Source organism: Trachinotus anak, unplaced genomic scaffold, assembly GCF_046630095.1.
Source record: "Trachinotus anak isolate AG129_WGS33_773 ecotype Australia unplaced genomic scaffold, CSIRO_AGI_Tana_v1 ptg000021l, whole genome shotgun sequence".
Lineage (NCBI taxonomy): Eukaryota > Metazoa > Chordata > Actinopteri > Carangiformes > Carangidae > Trachinotus > Trachinotus anak.
This window is the reverse complement of record NW_027273872.1, coordinates 7,353,329-7,368,914: the sequence shown is the minus strand read 5'-3', so window position 1 is coordinate 7,368,914 and position 15,586 is coordinate 7,353,329. Positions and strand designations below refer to the sequence as shown.

General features: G+C 39.7%; 1 protein-coding gene across 1 annotated transcript in view; it reads left to right on the top strand.

Annotated features, from left to right (window-relative positions):
- Positions 1-15,204, top strand: part of pdgfc (platelet derived growth factor c) — a 47,964-nt gene extending 32,760 nt beyond the window's left edge. Inside the window, exons 3-6 of the mRNA XM_071457748.1 lie at positions 3,598-3,778; positions 12,371-12,578; positions 12,732-12,952; positions 13,997-15,204. Coding sequence (XP_071313849.1) covers positions 3,598-3,778; positions 12,371-12,578; positions 12,732-12,952; positions 13,997-14,110 — 724 coding nt within the window. The 3' untranslated portion in view covers positions 14,111-15,204. The remainder of the gene's footprint in view (positions 1-3,597; positions 3,779-12,370; positions 12,579-12,731; positions 12,953-13,996) is intronic.
- The last annotated feature ends 382 nt before the right edge of the window (positions 15,205-15,586 follow it).

Sequence of the window (15,586 nt, the reverse complement as noted above, 5' to 3'; positions counted from 1 at the left end):
GCACACACTCACTTTCTCCATCCCACATACACACTCACATGCATAAGCTTTCAGCTTAGTCTGCATATCTTCTCTATCTTTCATGTGTGTTTAAAAATTGATTCCCCAAATTTCCCCTTAGACCTTCATTGCAGTGGTGTGACAGCAAAAGACATTCACACACAATGTTATTGAAATGCTTCTCTTACCCGTGTGTCACTGCACAATGTGATGCAAATAAACAAGACTGTAATCTCCTGTCCAGTGATTCACGGCAGTGGTCAGGGATAAAACAAACAACAGGGGGAGATGTGTTTGGCTCTGGTCTCAAGCCTGGAGTGAGAATTCTTTGCTAAGATGAGAGGGAGGCTGTGTAGTTGAGATGCTCATCTGCTATTCTGTTTGTCTGTGGCACGATGAAAAGCATTCTTACCAAATCCACTGGAGGAGAGGCATATTGGAGAGGGATTGGTCTTGCTGCTGTTGGCATGGCAGCAGAGTCGTGCTTGACAGCTCACAGATAGGACTGTTCTCAGAGAGGCATTAATGCTGTGCGTCTTCTGTCTGAAAGGAGAGGGCTAAACAGTGTTTGCGGTGCTAATCTGCTTCATCTCCGTGGTAGATATTGTATCTATTAATAATGTACAAGGAGAAAACTATGTAAGAGAAAGCTTTGTGAATATTAAATACAGATTCCTTGCACTGTGCAGGAAGGGAATCCTTTCTGGTTGCACCTCATATAACCTTCCTTTGCTGTTCTGATCCTGTTCACTGTGACTGTATACAGTTTGGTATGTATGTCAGTGCATTTGTAAATCTGAGAAACCGCTGTTCGACATGGTGATTCTGAACACATGGCGATGTGTAATGATCAGGGCATCCTGCATTATTGATGAGCCATCTGTCAAAGCTCTGGAGCTGTCTGAGGGCTGATTTTTGGAAAGAGACGCTTCTCTTTTCACTGACCTCCATCTAGAAAGCAGAAAGAAGCTAAACTGATATTTTATCCTTTTCCAAATCCAGTTGGCTTTCGATTAGTATAATTGAATCTTTTACAAGTTGTAGAGTTTTCCAACATTTGTACATTTAAATTGTGACTATATGGTACAGTTTCAGTTTTATCTGTCCCAATAGGTTTGTTTGTGCACATTACAAACTTCCTGTATAAATTTCCAAATCAAAGGCAGCAGAGTCAGTAAATCTATCGACCCTCCCACCCCCCTCACCTCCCTTCAGTTTATTTAACATCAGAGAAAATCCATTTTTAGTCTTGTTCAAGTCCCTCCATGTTGTTTTATTGAAACCAGCTTGAACTGAATCTGTCAAGCTTGTGCAAAATGTAAACAATGTCCTCGAAATCCAAATATCCGAATTGGCAGCACTGAATGAGAGGTTAGTGTGCCTTTTGACGCAAATGGCAAAGTGATTAATCCCAGACTGTGAAGAGTCAGTGAAACAAGGCTGTATTGAATGCAGTGCAGCAACTGGTTACATACACAGGTATAAATAATAAAGGCTGAACTCCTGAACTGCATGTCTTAAGTGCTGAGGTTGGTCAATGTTAGCCTTGGCACACCAGAGGAGTCTGGAGCACGGCCATATGCTGCTGCACTTCATAATGTTTACTGGTATTATGGGTTGGCAGGGTGGCCGTTGGACTGTCACGTAATTACAGGGTCGTAAAGTTTGATCTCCACAACAAGCAAAATGGTGCTTTTATTTATATTTTTGCTCAATTTATGCTTTAAAATTCAATTTAAAATTTATGCTATCATTTTGCTGAGTTAAATTTACGACACTAAATAATTGAAAACTGTAAAATTCAATATGTTAAAGCTGAGTATCATTTAAAAAATTCATGGGATTTTTTCAGATTCAGTGTTTGGTTTTGAGCCATCAATAGCTTCTGCAACTTTGAGTGATTATGTTTATAGCCTGAACACAACTGTATAATTTAAACTCTGTTGCAGTCCAATTACATAGATTATATCTGTGGTTACTGAAGAGTAGTTGCTGACAGTGAAAATGGAAATACGATTCTGAATGCCCAATATAATGCTGTCAGAGTTGAGAAATAAAAGCACAATTACAAATTTGTTTTGAAAAGTACGACCAAAAACCTATTCACATTATTATTAAATCCTTTATTTAAAAATTGAGTCTTATTGAGATTGGGATCACTTTTCAATAGAGGCCTGCGTACAAAAACAGACATATACAGTTTATACATAATATAAATTGATTGTAAAGTGATTGTAAATACAAAATAAATAGATAAATAAAATAAAATGTTTCAGTGGAATAAAATAATTTTTTGGAGCACATTCCATTTGTACGCAGCATAATATCTGAAACCACTTTTCCCAAGTTCAGCATGAACAAGAAGTACAGCTAAGGCTCAAATGTCCTGTGACCTGACGTTGTAACTGCTGTAACCAGAGAGCAGAGATAACTAGGCAGTTTTTACAGCAGAGCCTCACAAATAAAATACATACATTGATGCTCCCTTCTATTTGTTAAGGTGGACCGCCCCACCTTTTCATTTAGGATGCAATGGTGAGTGAGAAAAGTGTCACCTGTGATGAAGCACAGTGCACTGATACATGAAGTCAAGAGGCTTCACTGTGGAGGGAGAAGCATGCATATATGCAATATGTAATAATATATACATTACATATACAGTGAATACCATTTTACAATGGTCTTCCAACTATCAGAACAGTAACATGATTTGTTTCTGCACTAATGTCCAATTTTTACCTTCAATGTGTTTGATAAATGTTCCACATGGGTCTCAGCTATTTCAATGAACCATGAAAGGCTTGGATGTGGGCAGGAGGCTGGATACATTGATATCCAAAGCTAGAAGGCTGTATCTAGCACACAACAACCATCATATAAATTTAAAGATTTATGAAGTGAGTCTTCAGTGAGTCTTCAGACAACTGAGAATTTGTTTTGGAGTGCAAGAAAAGAGGCCTGCAGCTTTCCCACAGTCAACAGACAGTAGTATAGCAAGCCCAAGGTTTAATTAAAGACTATATTTCAATGACAACATGTAGCGTCAGTGTAATAGTCCTGGCAGAAGACTGCATCAGCGGACATGAACTGCTTAGCAGTAAGAACAGCTGTTTATACTGCACTGTCAACCAACCTGAGATTCGTCCTCAATACTCTTCCGTTCATTTTTATTCATTTAATTCAGGCAATAAATAACAGAGACAAATCTCATCTCTCACCGCTGATAAACTGTAACCTGCTGTTCAAGATATTTATTTTCTTTTTCTTTTTTTAATGAGGTTAAACTTTTATTTCCCTGGCGGCTTTATTGATATTAACAATCTCACCTTCAGAAGGGCGAGGCAGACCTGAGGAGACAGCACCACGGCAAACTTTAAAGGTGCTGACAGACTTAACAAGCAGAGATATAATTAAAACTACAACAGGCATGCATATGAAAGCTCAAACAAAACCTGTAGTAGTTGGAAGATGTGGTATTCACTTGAATAAAGACAAATTCACAATAATGGGACAGTCCCAGAGTGGACCCAGTAACGTGTGATCTCTCAGAAACCAAAGTAATCTCTTCCTGAACTTTCTCTGTCAAACTCTTTACAGGTACGACTTTGTGGAGATAGAGGATCTGACTGACAATACCATCCTGGGTCGTTGGTGCGGGTCACAGTCGGTACCAACTAGTCACACGTCCAAGGGCAGTCAGATCAGGATCCGCTTCATCTCTGATGAGTACTTTCCCTCTGAGCCGGGATTCTGCATCCACTACTCCCTCCTGCCTGAGGTAAGTAGAATATCAGCCCTCAACAAATTGAAAAATGTGCATTGGGAGAAGTTGTGCATGTAGGTGTCATAGCATTTCTCTGCTTCTGCCTGCTTCCATCAACCTCGGGGAATTCACATGGGAGCAACCTCTCCATGTCAACACAATTAAAATAATTAGCTTGTTGCATAACATGATCTTTTAATTTGCAATGATCTATTTCTGACTCAGTGTTCCCATAGTTTAAAGCATTGGTGGGGAGAAATTATGTTTAAGGTCATTGGAACATCTGGCACCTGTATTATTCTTTCTTTTATTTAGTGATGAAGATACACAAAAACCAGGACATCACCAATACACAGATAAAACAAAATGTCCATAATCTCTGCAATGACAGTGGTGAGTGTGATTATTCATTCAGGCAAGTTTCCAACATATGGGTACAACAGCCAAAACTTAAGTAGAGTTGTCCTTCAAGAATTAAAATAGGAATTTTCTCTAATGGACACTAGAATAGTTCTGAAACATTAGAAAGCAACAGACACACACGCTGCCTCCTCAAGCTTCAATTCAGAGTGAGTCAATAGTCCCTTCAAATTGTTTCAAACCGTAATTTTCTCATTTTGTGGGACTACAATGGTTCCCACTTTTAAATACATGTTACACTCTCCATTATTGTTCTATATAAAGCCCCATACCCTCTGAACCTGTACTGTATCTATAGATCCAGTCAGAGGTGTCTGACAGATGAGGTGTCTCTGTGTGACTGGTGGTGTTGCCTGCAACTGAAATGGAGAAAATAAGTGGTTTCACATTCACAAAGAGGTCCTCTGACCTCCAGGGGGATTCATTCATGCCCCTGAAATGAAAGTAGGAATTAAGAGATAGAAGTGCTTTTTATGTGGGAAATTGTCAGGCTGCTGTCTGTCTGTTTCATTTTCTGTTCACGTTTTATCATCACATACAGTAGCTCAAATGTAATACCCTTTTTTATGTGTTTTTACAATACCCCACTTCACAAAGATACCCCTGTTATTTGACTCCATACTTCAGACAACATAACATGACCAGTCTGTCTTCCTGCTCTTTCCTGTTATGTCTCCCTTTCACTTGTCTTTGCGTGTAATAGAGACTATAATCACTAGTTCAATCCCTCCTTAAACTTTCAGTACATCACCAGAGCACAATACACAAGCAGCAGAAGTAGTCATGGGCTTGTGTTACAAATTAGTACAGTAGTACAGTATCAGAGCAAACTGTAAGTTAGTTACGAAAAGTGAATGACAAATAAAGGTCTTTTTTAGAGCATCTTTTTCTTTCATGCTCCTCGACCTTTTACTTGATTTTAATCGGACATTAGCTTGGATAATAAAAATTTGTTGTTTCACTTGTTTTCTTGTTTGGAGGAAGGTTTTTATTTTTATTTTGCCTTGCTGTAACCATTCAGTCACAAATGAGAGCTGTGGCAGCACTTGCTAGAAGCAGTGAAAATTTTTTATGACAATCTGAGAAAAGACGTACAAAAGCATTTTGGAATTAATTTACTCTTATGTGTATTAAAGGTCAGTGGATCTTCCACCTTCTGAGAAATATGTCCTTAAAAATTTTGTCTTCTTACAAAAACTCATACAGCTGCATAATTTAAACCCATGCTAGTTGCCATTTTCATAGCCAATCACTATTTTTCGTTAATACAACACGCTAACAGCTAGCCCTGTTTCCAATTTCATTTCCTGCCTACAAAGCTGTGATTGGGCAATTGCTTCTCCAGCTGAGGCCAACAGCCATCAGTGAGTACAACACCACACCTATTTGTAGTGTGTAATGTGGTCAGTGATTCAGAAGTCAAGAACTAAGAACTGGGCGAGCTCAACATCACCTTGCCAGGAATGCCACAGCTCTGTGGCTCCACTCACTGAATTTTAACAGAACCAGTGAGGTTAGATTTTACCCCCACAGCAATTCTGCTTCCAACATGTACTTTGCATAACTACTGTAAAATTCAAACATCTGAAAAAAAGACTTCCTTGCCTGTGTATGTCTATCTGTCTTTGTCTGGGTCTGTCCTCCTCCCATTCCTTATTCTCTTTCACTTTCACTTTTTTTTCTGTCCTGATCTTCAGACCACACACGTGCAGAGAATCCCTTCGTCCCTGCAAACGTCGCTGACAAAAGCCCAGTGATAAACTGAAGAGACAACTGCCATGTTTTAACCTGCCATGTTTTAGTTCTGTTCACTTGCTTTAAGTAAACAGCTCTTCTCCTCATCAATCCCTAATGGCCCACAGCACTGTGGAATCTGACAAGCACAAATAGGCAACTGAGGTCACTGCTAGTGATTTGTATTCCCTCTGTAACTTCTTCTTCTCTGCTTCAAAAGCCTTTTTTTTTGTTCTTTTATTTCTCATACACATTATTATTGCATTCTTTCTTCATCCTTAAAATCCCAAACAACATTGTCAATTGCAGAACTAACCAACAGAGGATTCACTGACACTCTGAAAACATGTCACACTGAGCATCAAAGATTTCTTCAAAGTGAAAATTCATCGAGTACATATGCTCTCTCTGTGATGGAGACAATAAATGTTGTTGAATTAATGTAAATAGCAGCTTGAAGACTGCCAAGTTACTAAAAAGAAGCTTTCTCAGTTAGTCTTCAGTAATGACAATTTCCATGTGGGAATCAACTGTATCAAACTGTACTATGTTTTTACTACAGTGATTGTAGACTGTAGTGGCTTGTGATTTTAAAGGCACAAGCAAGGCCTTGTTTTATCTGTTAGACATTAATCCAATAAGAAACTATGACAAGGGGATACTCCATTCCAAGATCCCTGGACTGGAGAGAAGTTATTTATCATCTATACTATACTTTATTTTATTTGAATCATCAGTTTGGATGAACTAAAGGAAGAAACCATAGGCTGTAAATAAAGCTGGGTGTAGCCTCCATGACGTCACCCATAGGTGAAGAACAGCAGTTGTTGGCTTCATTTTTCATCTCCAGAGGTTGCTGCTCAAAGAAACCTCAAGAAGTGCAACAGAGGGATCTCTCTTCCAGGATGAACATACATGCAGCTGAGCAGAACAGAATGTTAATTGTAAAATTAGACTATGACAGAATGACAATATTTGGTGGAAAATTTGCATTTATTTTTAACAAGTTCAGGAATAATCTGATCATAGAATAAGTAAAGACAACTACAAGTATGTTCGTAAATCAGTGTCAGTACTTACTGATACTTGAAACACATTTCAGTTTGTTACAGAAAAGTACTGTAGTTAGTAACTATATGAGAGCATATTGGAAGATTACTCATTATTAATCATGTGAGGGTGTTGGGATTGGTCGTAAAGTCATATGAGAAAGAGTGTTAATGTTAAACAGGCTCTACTATATGTTTAAAGGATTGTTTCCTTCCAGGTTGAGAAAACTCCACTACTGCTTGAATAAACCATTAAAAGAATAACAATTATCTAAAAATGCATAGTGATGAGGCTGTTTTCCTACCACAGGAAAGTTGAAGGAAAACAACCTTTTATAAGTTTAAGACATTTTCTAAAATAATTTATAACAATAATATATTATGTAAGGGAATTAGAATGAAAGTATTTTGCTGTGGTGCTCAAAGGTCTGCCTCTAACTGTTTGATGGAACAAGGAGCCAAGTTTGTGTTTCATATTCCAACTCTAGAAGGTGCGGAAACCGTGAGGAGGGGGAAAGGAAGCTTTGGCCTCTGCACGTTCAGTCTGGCTTTCCTTTGAACTTTCCTCTGACAGAGGAGGAGCACGCTAGAACAGCAGCACTCTGTTTCCTCTGTGGTAAACCAGCAGCTACTGAAACCTCGTGCCACGCAGGGGCCAGCACTTTAGTTTATATTTAAACAAGCAATAATTCCTCCCCACCACTTCCATGGAATGGAGGGGGGGGGGGGGGGGGGGGGGGGGGGGGGGGAATAAGACCCGGTCTGTAACTCACAGGAAGAGATTTTAGGGAAAGTGAAAGGGCCGAGGCAAAGAGGTTGTTAAAACACAGAAGAGAAGGAGTCTGTTGAATAGAGTGTGAGGGGCGTTGAGTGGCCTGAGTTCTGTGTTAAAGGAGCAAACAAAACATACATCATTGTCTCTGTGAGGTCTCGGCCCAGAATTAAACAGCACCAGTTGGCATGAAGAACTACCAGCTTTGTTTGTTTTTAATGGATTGAAGAGAGTTTTACGTTCTCCGGATGTAAAACACTCACGTTATCTTTGCCAAGATAACAGCTAAATAGCCAAACTCTACTATTTCAATAGAGAGACTGGTGAAGAGGGAGATCGCACAGAGGAAGTGAGGACTAAAATCCTAGTTAAAGCAGATGGTAATGACTGGCAAAGCCATGCAGGAGTCTCACCGCTGGCATGATGAAACTGAGGTCTGTTTTTACACCAACCTCAATTGCAGCGTGTGGCGCATAGTGCGAGACAAAAACACTTTTTTCACGCACAACAGACCTTGTTGCTTACTCAAAGCTCTCTTGTGCAAGGAAGTGGTTTGCAACTTCATGTGAAAGAGAAGATATTGTTTTCCAGAGCTCTCCCAAGATGCTATTTCAGAATTGTCATCTCAACATAGTTAGCTGAACCTGTCATTTTAGTTACCAGAAATAAGATCATGTGGTTGTACTTTATAAGAACAAAGAGAGCTGGAAACGAGGTAATCACAGTTTGAAAACAAGGTCATTTCTTGAGGGTCAGGGGGCTCAGAGAGTTTGGTATTGAGACAAGGTACATTACAAGGTTTCACCCTTAGAAATAGAAAAAAGGATACACATTCAGCCTTTTACCATTTAAAAGTAAGTGCACATTCACTGTAATCCAGCTGTGCATTGCAATTCTGCCATTCTGTGAAGCTGCCTGTACATATAATGTGCAGCATCTGTGTCTATAGTAAATCTCACAAGTGAACATATTTGAGATAATTGGTTTGAGGACAGAACGCTCCACTGTGTCTCTACTCTGAATCTCTCACCCTGCCTCAGGCTGCTGGCTCAGCTATTTTTTCATAAAACATCAGCATCTAACAGGAAACTCCTTTTTTATTAAGGAAGCCAAAGGACATAATAGATGCCAGTCTGGGTTTGGGTTTAATACCTTGAGTCTAAACTGTCACCAGGCTGAAGGTGTCCCTATAAGGTTACAGACTTAGCATCACTTCAAAAAGAGTAAATCCTTCGTGTAATTTTGTGGGATTGCTATGCAAATACAGATTATAGTTTAGTCATTACACTGCAGTCACTTGACAACTCTTTTGGCTGAAGTGACTTACGTTATTGCCCCACATATCCACCCAAAACAGGGGCAATTTGTGGTTTGGCATCTTTTGCTTAAGAGCACTTAAGGAGAGGAGTCAAAAATTGAACCCTTCAATTTCTAACCCAGTCCACTCTGCCACCTGAGCTACAGTCGTAGACAGTTCAATATTTATCATCATAATGCTGTATTTTCTTGAGCATGTCAAAATAACTTCCTGAAAAAAGGGTTGTAATCATATGTAAAAATACATTTTAAATATCATGTTGTGCTATTATGAACCTCTTACATACAAAAAGCCAAATTTGTGACTGCACAAAATCCTTGCAACACTGCCACCACACAGTAGCTTGTATTTATGCAGGGGACATTTGGATTCAGGACATTGTTCCTACTGTGAAATCGTGTCTGAGCTTTGGTTAAAGGAAAAGAGCAATGTTGTATATGCTTTAGCCTTTGTTTTCATACTGTGAGACACCGAGACACCTATAGAGAGACTGCACCAGGGCCTGGACTGACCTGGGGGCTCAGTGGGCCAAGGTGCATCTGTCATCTCTGTAATTTTTGCTGCGTCCTGTTTTTGACTCTCTACCCAGCCTTCACTGATGGTCATTCCACTCACTATATTTCAACCCTTTCTGTTTCTGTGTCCCTGGAGCTGCCTTACTAACACAAAAATATACAACATATGAAAACCTTGTGTGTTGGTTAGTGGGATTAGAAACACCTTTCCAATATTCACAATTTAAACTCAGATCATCAATCTATCATCATCTGTTATTAAAACAAATCATTTATGGAGCTCAGCCTAGTTTGAAAACTTTTTGTCCTCTTTCTGAACTCAACAATGATTTTTTTCTTTGAACTCACTGTTATGTGTGTTCATACATCAAGTCTTAATGTGTCAAACTTCACACGTAGACACTCCTCTAAATTCATGCCAGTTCAAATTGCTGGTCCATTAAAGAACTGTGTTCCTGAATGTCTTATATGGGAGCTCTCATCTGCTGCTAACAGCTTTATTCACACCATATTGATGCGTCTCTGAAGGATTGCTTGGCTTCCCTATCTGAAGCCGAGCTTGCAGAGCGCCGCTAATTGGGGGAATGCTGCACCAAAGACATTCACAAGCTGTTAATGGCTCCGGCTCAGAGAAAGGGCCGTTCAATTCACTCTTACATATACTTCTACGGTGCTATATGACCAGCCGTGTCTCAATCAAATATTTCTTTCACATTTGTGTCTGTTTATCTCAGTAGGTGCCAAATAAACCAAAGATATGCTCAGTGGTTGTAAAGGCAGCCTCATTAGAATGAGTCAAATCTGTGGCATGAGCACAGCTGCACATCAGCTGTATTTTTGTAGCCTGTGGTGCAGCCATGTCAAACCACCGGCATCTTATTTTAAAGTCTACACCAAAGGGGCTTGGATTCAGAGTATTTTACATGGACTCATGCTGTCAATAAGTCTTTGGGGTGTTTCCTGTGCTACACCTATCATTCAGTGTGAAAATACTTATGTCTACCCAGTCGGGAAAAGGACTACATCCATCCTGCGTATCTCTGCTGTCTCTGCTGGTACCCAGCTGAAGTTCACTATATTCACTCTGGAGTATTTTAATGGTGTCTATATGGAAATACGATATGGTTTCTTATCCATATGTCTGTGAGGAAAAAAGCACTTTGAAATGAAATTATGTAAACCTCTTGATTGATAACGTTTGAGGTTTAACATTGCCACGAATACTTAAATTTTTAGCATAAGTAGTAAATAGGAATCTAACCACAAATCCTTGCAATGTCAGTGCCATGGCCTCCGGTGAAAGGAAAACCTTTCCTCTTCTAACCCCCTTTTCTCACTGGATTCCTTTCTAATTCTCCCCTATAAGTCATCAAAGGAAAGATACAGATTCCTGGAATCATTTTTTTCTTTTCAAACATGTCTCCCTCCCCAAAAGCTTTAAGCCCCAGCTGCCAGCAGCCAATGTTTTCAATGCTTCACAAGCTGCATTTTTTTGTAGGTGTCACAATGTTTCCTTCTACCTGTCAGTCACAAAAGATTAGAGGGACCAGCGAGCTGACATGTTGGACAAACGCAGCGTCACAGGACTGAAAGGTTTAACAGATTAGCCTCTTCTCTCATGGGAGGACCAACACCCCAGGTATCAATCTTTTCTGTGACTGCACGCTGTAGCCTGGAGAGTCGGGAGCTTGAAACAAATAAAGCTGCTGCCGACGAGAGCTTCAGGGACAAATGTCGTTATGCAAAGTGGGAAGAGGAGCTGACAGAGATGTGATCACATTTGACAACCTAAAAAATGATGCCATTAATTCACATGGCATCTCACATGGAACCAGTTCATATATAGTCAGCACAAAATGAACCTTTGGTGGAGCTCAGCTTCACAATGACTCTGCTATATCTTCATAACCAGAGCTTCTAAATGATGTCCCATCCTTACATGCAGAAACCCAGACTCCAACACACCTACTAATGGAAAACTGATCTGCCAGATGTAATGTTTTATTGAAATATTAATCTGTCTGTGAAGGAGTGGGTTCTCTACATCTTCTTCTTCAGCTCTCGGAATAAAGCGACAAACTGTTTATCCAACACATTGACCAATGTGGGAAGTCTGCCTTTAGTCGCAGTGCTGCCACACATTACCAGCTCTAACACATAGAGCCTAAATGGGCCCCAGCTGGGCTGGGCCGTCATGGTTTCTGTTTAACTCAACTCAGATCCAAACCACTGTTGCGTTTAATGAGCCTGAACCCAATTTAAACCTGTTTTATTATCATGACATAAAATGTGCCATTGCAGAGTCAAACTTCCCTTCAGTTTATACCTTAACAGTTTTTCACAATGTAGACATAAAAACACATCTTGTCACTGTTGACAAAGTTGTTCCTTCAGTGTAATTTTTCCTGTTTTAGTATTCGTAACCTGGAGCAAGCTTACAAGCTCTTAAATGTCACAGAAAGTGGCGAGGATGTGAGTATCCTGAGGCCGTTGGTGCAACGAGGCCGTTTCTGGGTGTGGAAACTGCATGTCTATTGTCTCTATGGCAAACCTCATGATGTTGTGGGAGTTTTATGTATCTAATAGGAGATTTACGTGGCACAAGAACACATTATAATCCTCTGGCAGGAAACGGGAAGACTTTTTCAGTGTACTTGTCCATCAAAAGCTGGAACCAATAAAAGCAGAACCCTACGTCTAATACATTTTTCTGTTGTGACTTCATATATAAACACTGTCTTTTTGTATAAATGACCTTTCTGTTCCAACTCTCTTCATCATCTGTTGGTCATCCTGCAGAGTGTGTCAGAGCCCGAAGTTCCTGCGGTTCTCCCTCCAGCCCTGCAGGGTATTGAGGAGCTGTCAGAGGCTGTGGCAGAGCTGGGCACGGTGGAGGAGGTCATGAAGTACCTGGAGCCAGAGCGATGGCAGGTGGATATGGAAGAGTTGTACAAACCTACGTGGCATGTGCTGGGGAAATCCTTCATCCATAACAAGAAATCCAGAGGTAGGACATTTTTAACTTGTACACTAACCAATTTACTGAAGCCAAATGCAGTAGTCGAGAAAGTAATGTAACTGTTTACACTTTAAGACAATATTTAGGTATGGTAGGTAGGACGTGAAGTGGCCTTGACCATGTCTTATCTTTGTCTTTGAGGCGGGGCCGATCTCAATCTGTTGAGGGAGGAAGTTCAACTGTACAGCTGCACTCCACGCAACTTCTCTGTGTCCTTGCGTGAGGAGCTGAAGAGGACAGATGCCATTTTCTGGCCTAGCTGCCTCCTGGTGAAGCGCTGTGGTGGAAACTGTGCCTGCTGCTCTCACCGCTGCTACGACTGTCAGTGTGTTCCCGCCAAAGTCACAAAGAAATACCATGAGGTGAATATCAAAATATCAACACAACAGTGATATTCACCTTCGAAATAATTTGATCAAATTTGACCACAAAGAGACATGAAAGACTTTCTATTTTAGAAAAATAATAAAACAATAAAAATTAAAAGAAAAAGAAAATTAGAGCATTCCAGAGCTTAAATTAGAAAAATATGTATCTATAACTGCAGATTTACTACATTATAGTTATAATTTATATATGGTTCTGAGACCAATATGTGAAGAATGTGGTAATAACTCTTCCCTGACAACACAGGGAAAAGTGCTGCTTCCAAAACGCAGCCAGAAAACCAGTAGAAAAATATCCAATTATAATGGAGTTTGATTACAAACATATCTTATGTAATTCAGAGCAACAAAATCACAGGGCAGTTTGCTGATATTGCCAAAAAAGGAAAACATGAGGATGTTGCAGCATCCTATGTTCAAAGAAATCTATACAAGACTTTATAAGACTTAATGTGGCATAACAGTTTTCAGTACAAGTAACAAGGTGCTTTACACCAGCCAATATGAACACAAAATAAAACTAACAGAGGATCTCAGACTGTGCCCAAACCTGGCCTTAAAAGTAATTAAAAGATGTTTAAAATCAATCAAACAGGCAGCCAGTGTATGGATGCATACATTGTTTGGACTGAGTCTAGACCTTTTTCCCCAGTAGCAGTACAGACTATGAATGGCAGTGTTTATTGACCCTGAATAATTTCATATTTTCTTCTGCGCCAACTTAAGGCCAAATCATTAATTTTATATTCTATTCATGAAAAACATTTATATTTCATATCCTTTGGTCCTGTGGCCTTTCCTTCTCTTAAATCAATATTTGGAATTGCACACAAAGTTACAGCATAATGCAATAGGTTAGACTGCCATGACATTTGCCATCAAATGTACCTCAGTTTGGTGATTTGATTATTCTGCAGTGCCACAATCAGGTTTCATTTCTGAATAACCTCCTCACTGAGCCTGCTTTACATGAAGTATTTGATGTCCAGATGTTAACTCAAGCGTCCTTGTTTTCGGCAGGTTCTACTGTTGAAGCACCGGGGTGGTGGGAGAGGCCTGCAGAAGTCCATGACTGATGTGCCCTTGGAGCACCATGAGGAGTGTGCCTGTGTGTGTAAAGATGACGGGGACTGACCTCAGACATGTGTAATCGCCGCCACTGGAATCACACAGGATGTTAAAGACGAACCTCTGCCACTGTTGCAACCAACGTTCTGTATCTCATTCACTTCCGCCGGGAGCTAACAAGATTCTCCTTTCATCCTATTGTCCTTCCACTAATTGGATGAAGCAGAACAGACTGGAATCTAATAAAACTTCTGAATGGATTTGACTGCTGTGGAATACCAATGGTGTACTCTGAGTGCATTTTAGAGACAAAAAATCAGTGGAGCAGATCTGGACTATTACCAATGTGCTCTGAAGACCAGTTTCTTCAGCTCCTCAGAGATAAGACCATTGAGACATTTTTTTGCTTCTTCTTCTTGAGGTCTTTTTTAAAGTTCAGCCAGTGTTGGCTGATATTTTAACAGAAAATGGGAGCTTCTTTGTTCAAGTACTTTTTTCATTTCTCTGGTGAGCTCGCTCCAGCTGCCTCGCTCCCTCTGCTCCTCTATTATTACCATCAAGGCAAAGGAAGGTGCTCTTTTATGAGCAGTTTTCTCTTGCTGTCCTCTTGTTTTACCACAGATTTAGTCAGCAGTAAAACGCAGCCACAGTATGGCCCCTCTAATGAGACTGTATTATGTGTAAATATTTCATTTACATTTCTTCTCTGTACTATTGTGCCTTTTCTACCAAAAATTCTCAAGGAGTAGATAAAAAAGTTGCACATGTAGAAGCAGCTGCGTGTTGTCCATTACAGCTCTTCATTCGACCCACCTTCACAATAAAAGAGTCAAATCTGCTTGTTTCGGGAACGCCTAGCGTCAAGCGATTCTCACTCCATTTGAAATTGTTCATATTGGATATTTATTTGTTTAATGAAAGGGAAACTTTGGTCCAAAATGTCTTGTTGCAACATGTGTCAGTGTGCAGTAGTATTAGCCTGCATTTTCATTGTTAGTCATTTTTACATTTTCAATGTGTCATGGATGTTTTCCATTTTCTCTAAGTCAAAGTTATTTATCTCTACTTTTGCAACAATTGTTTGTGTATTTCATTGTACTGAACATCAAAAATAAATTCTTCCATGTCTAACTGGAGGTACAGTATTGGGAATAATGAAAAAACTCAACGAAGAAGATGGTGTAAAGACTAAGTGTGTTTCCAAATGATTGCATTTACCAAAGCTTGAAAGCAGAGACACCCAGGTACCCCGTGGACATGTGTTTAATGTTACTTTCTATATGACATCAATACAGATCAGAGAGGGGGAAAAACCTGGACCATTGGTAAATAAAGTGGACTGAGACTTTCTTCATGAAGTATAGAAGTGTACATTACTCCTCAATCCAAATAAGGTGAAAAGCAAATGTAACTCAATGTCCACATCTTCCCGCTCAATATATTCCTCTGTTCAACAAAAATTATCCTCAGCCCAACAGAATCACACAGATAGATTTTCTTTCAACATGAATCAGAGGATTTTTCATAACAGGAAGTAATTTT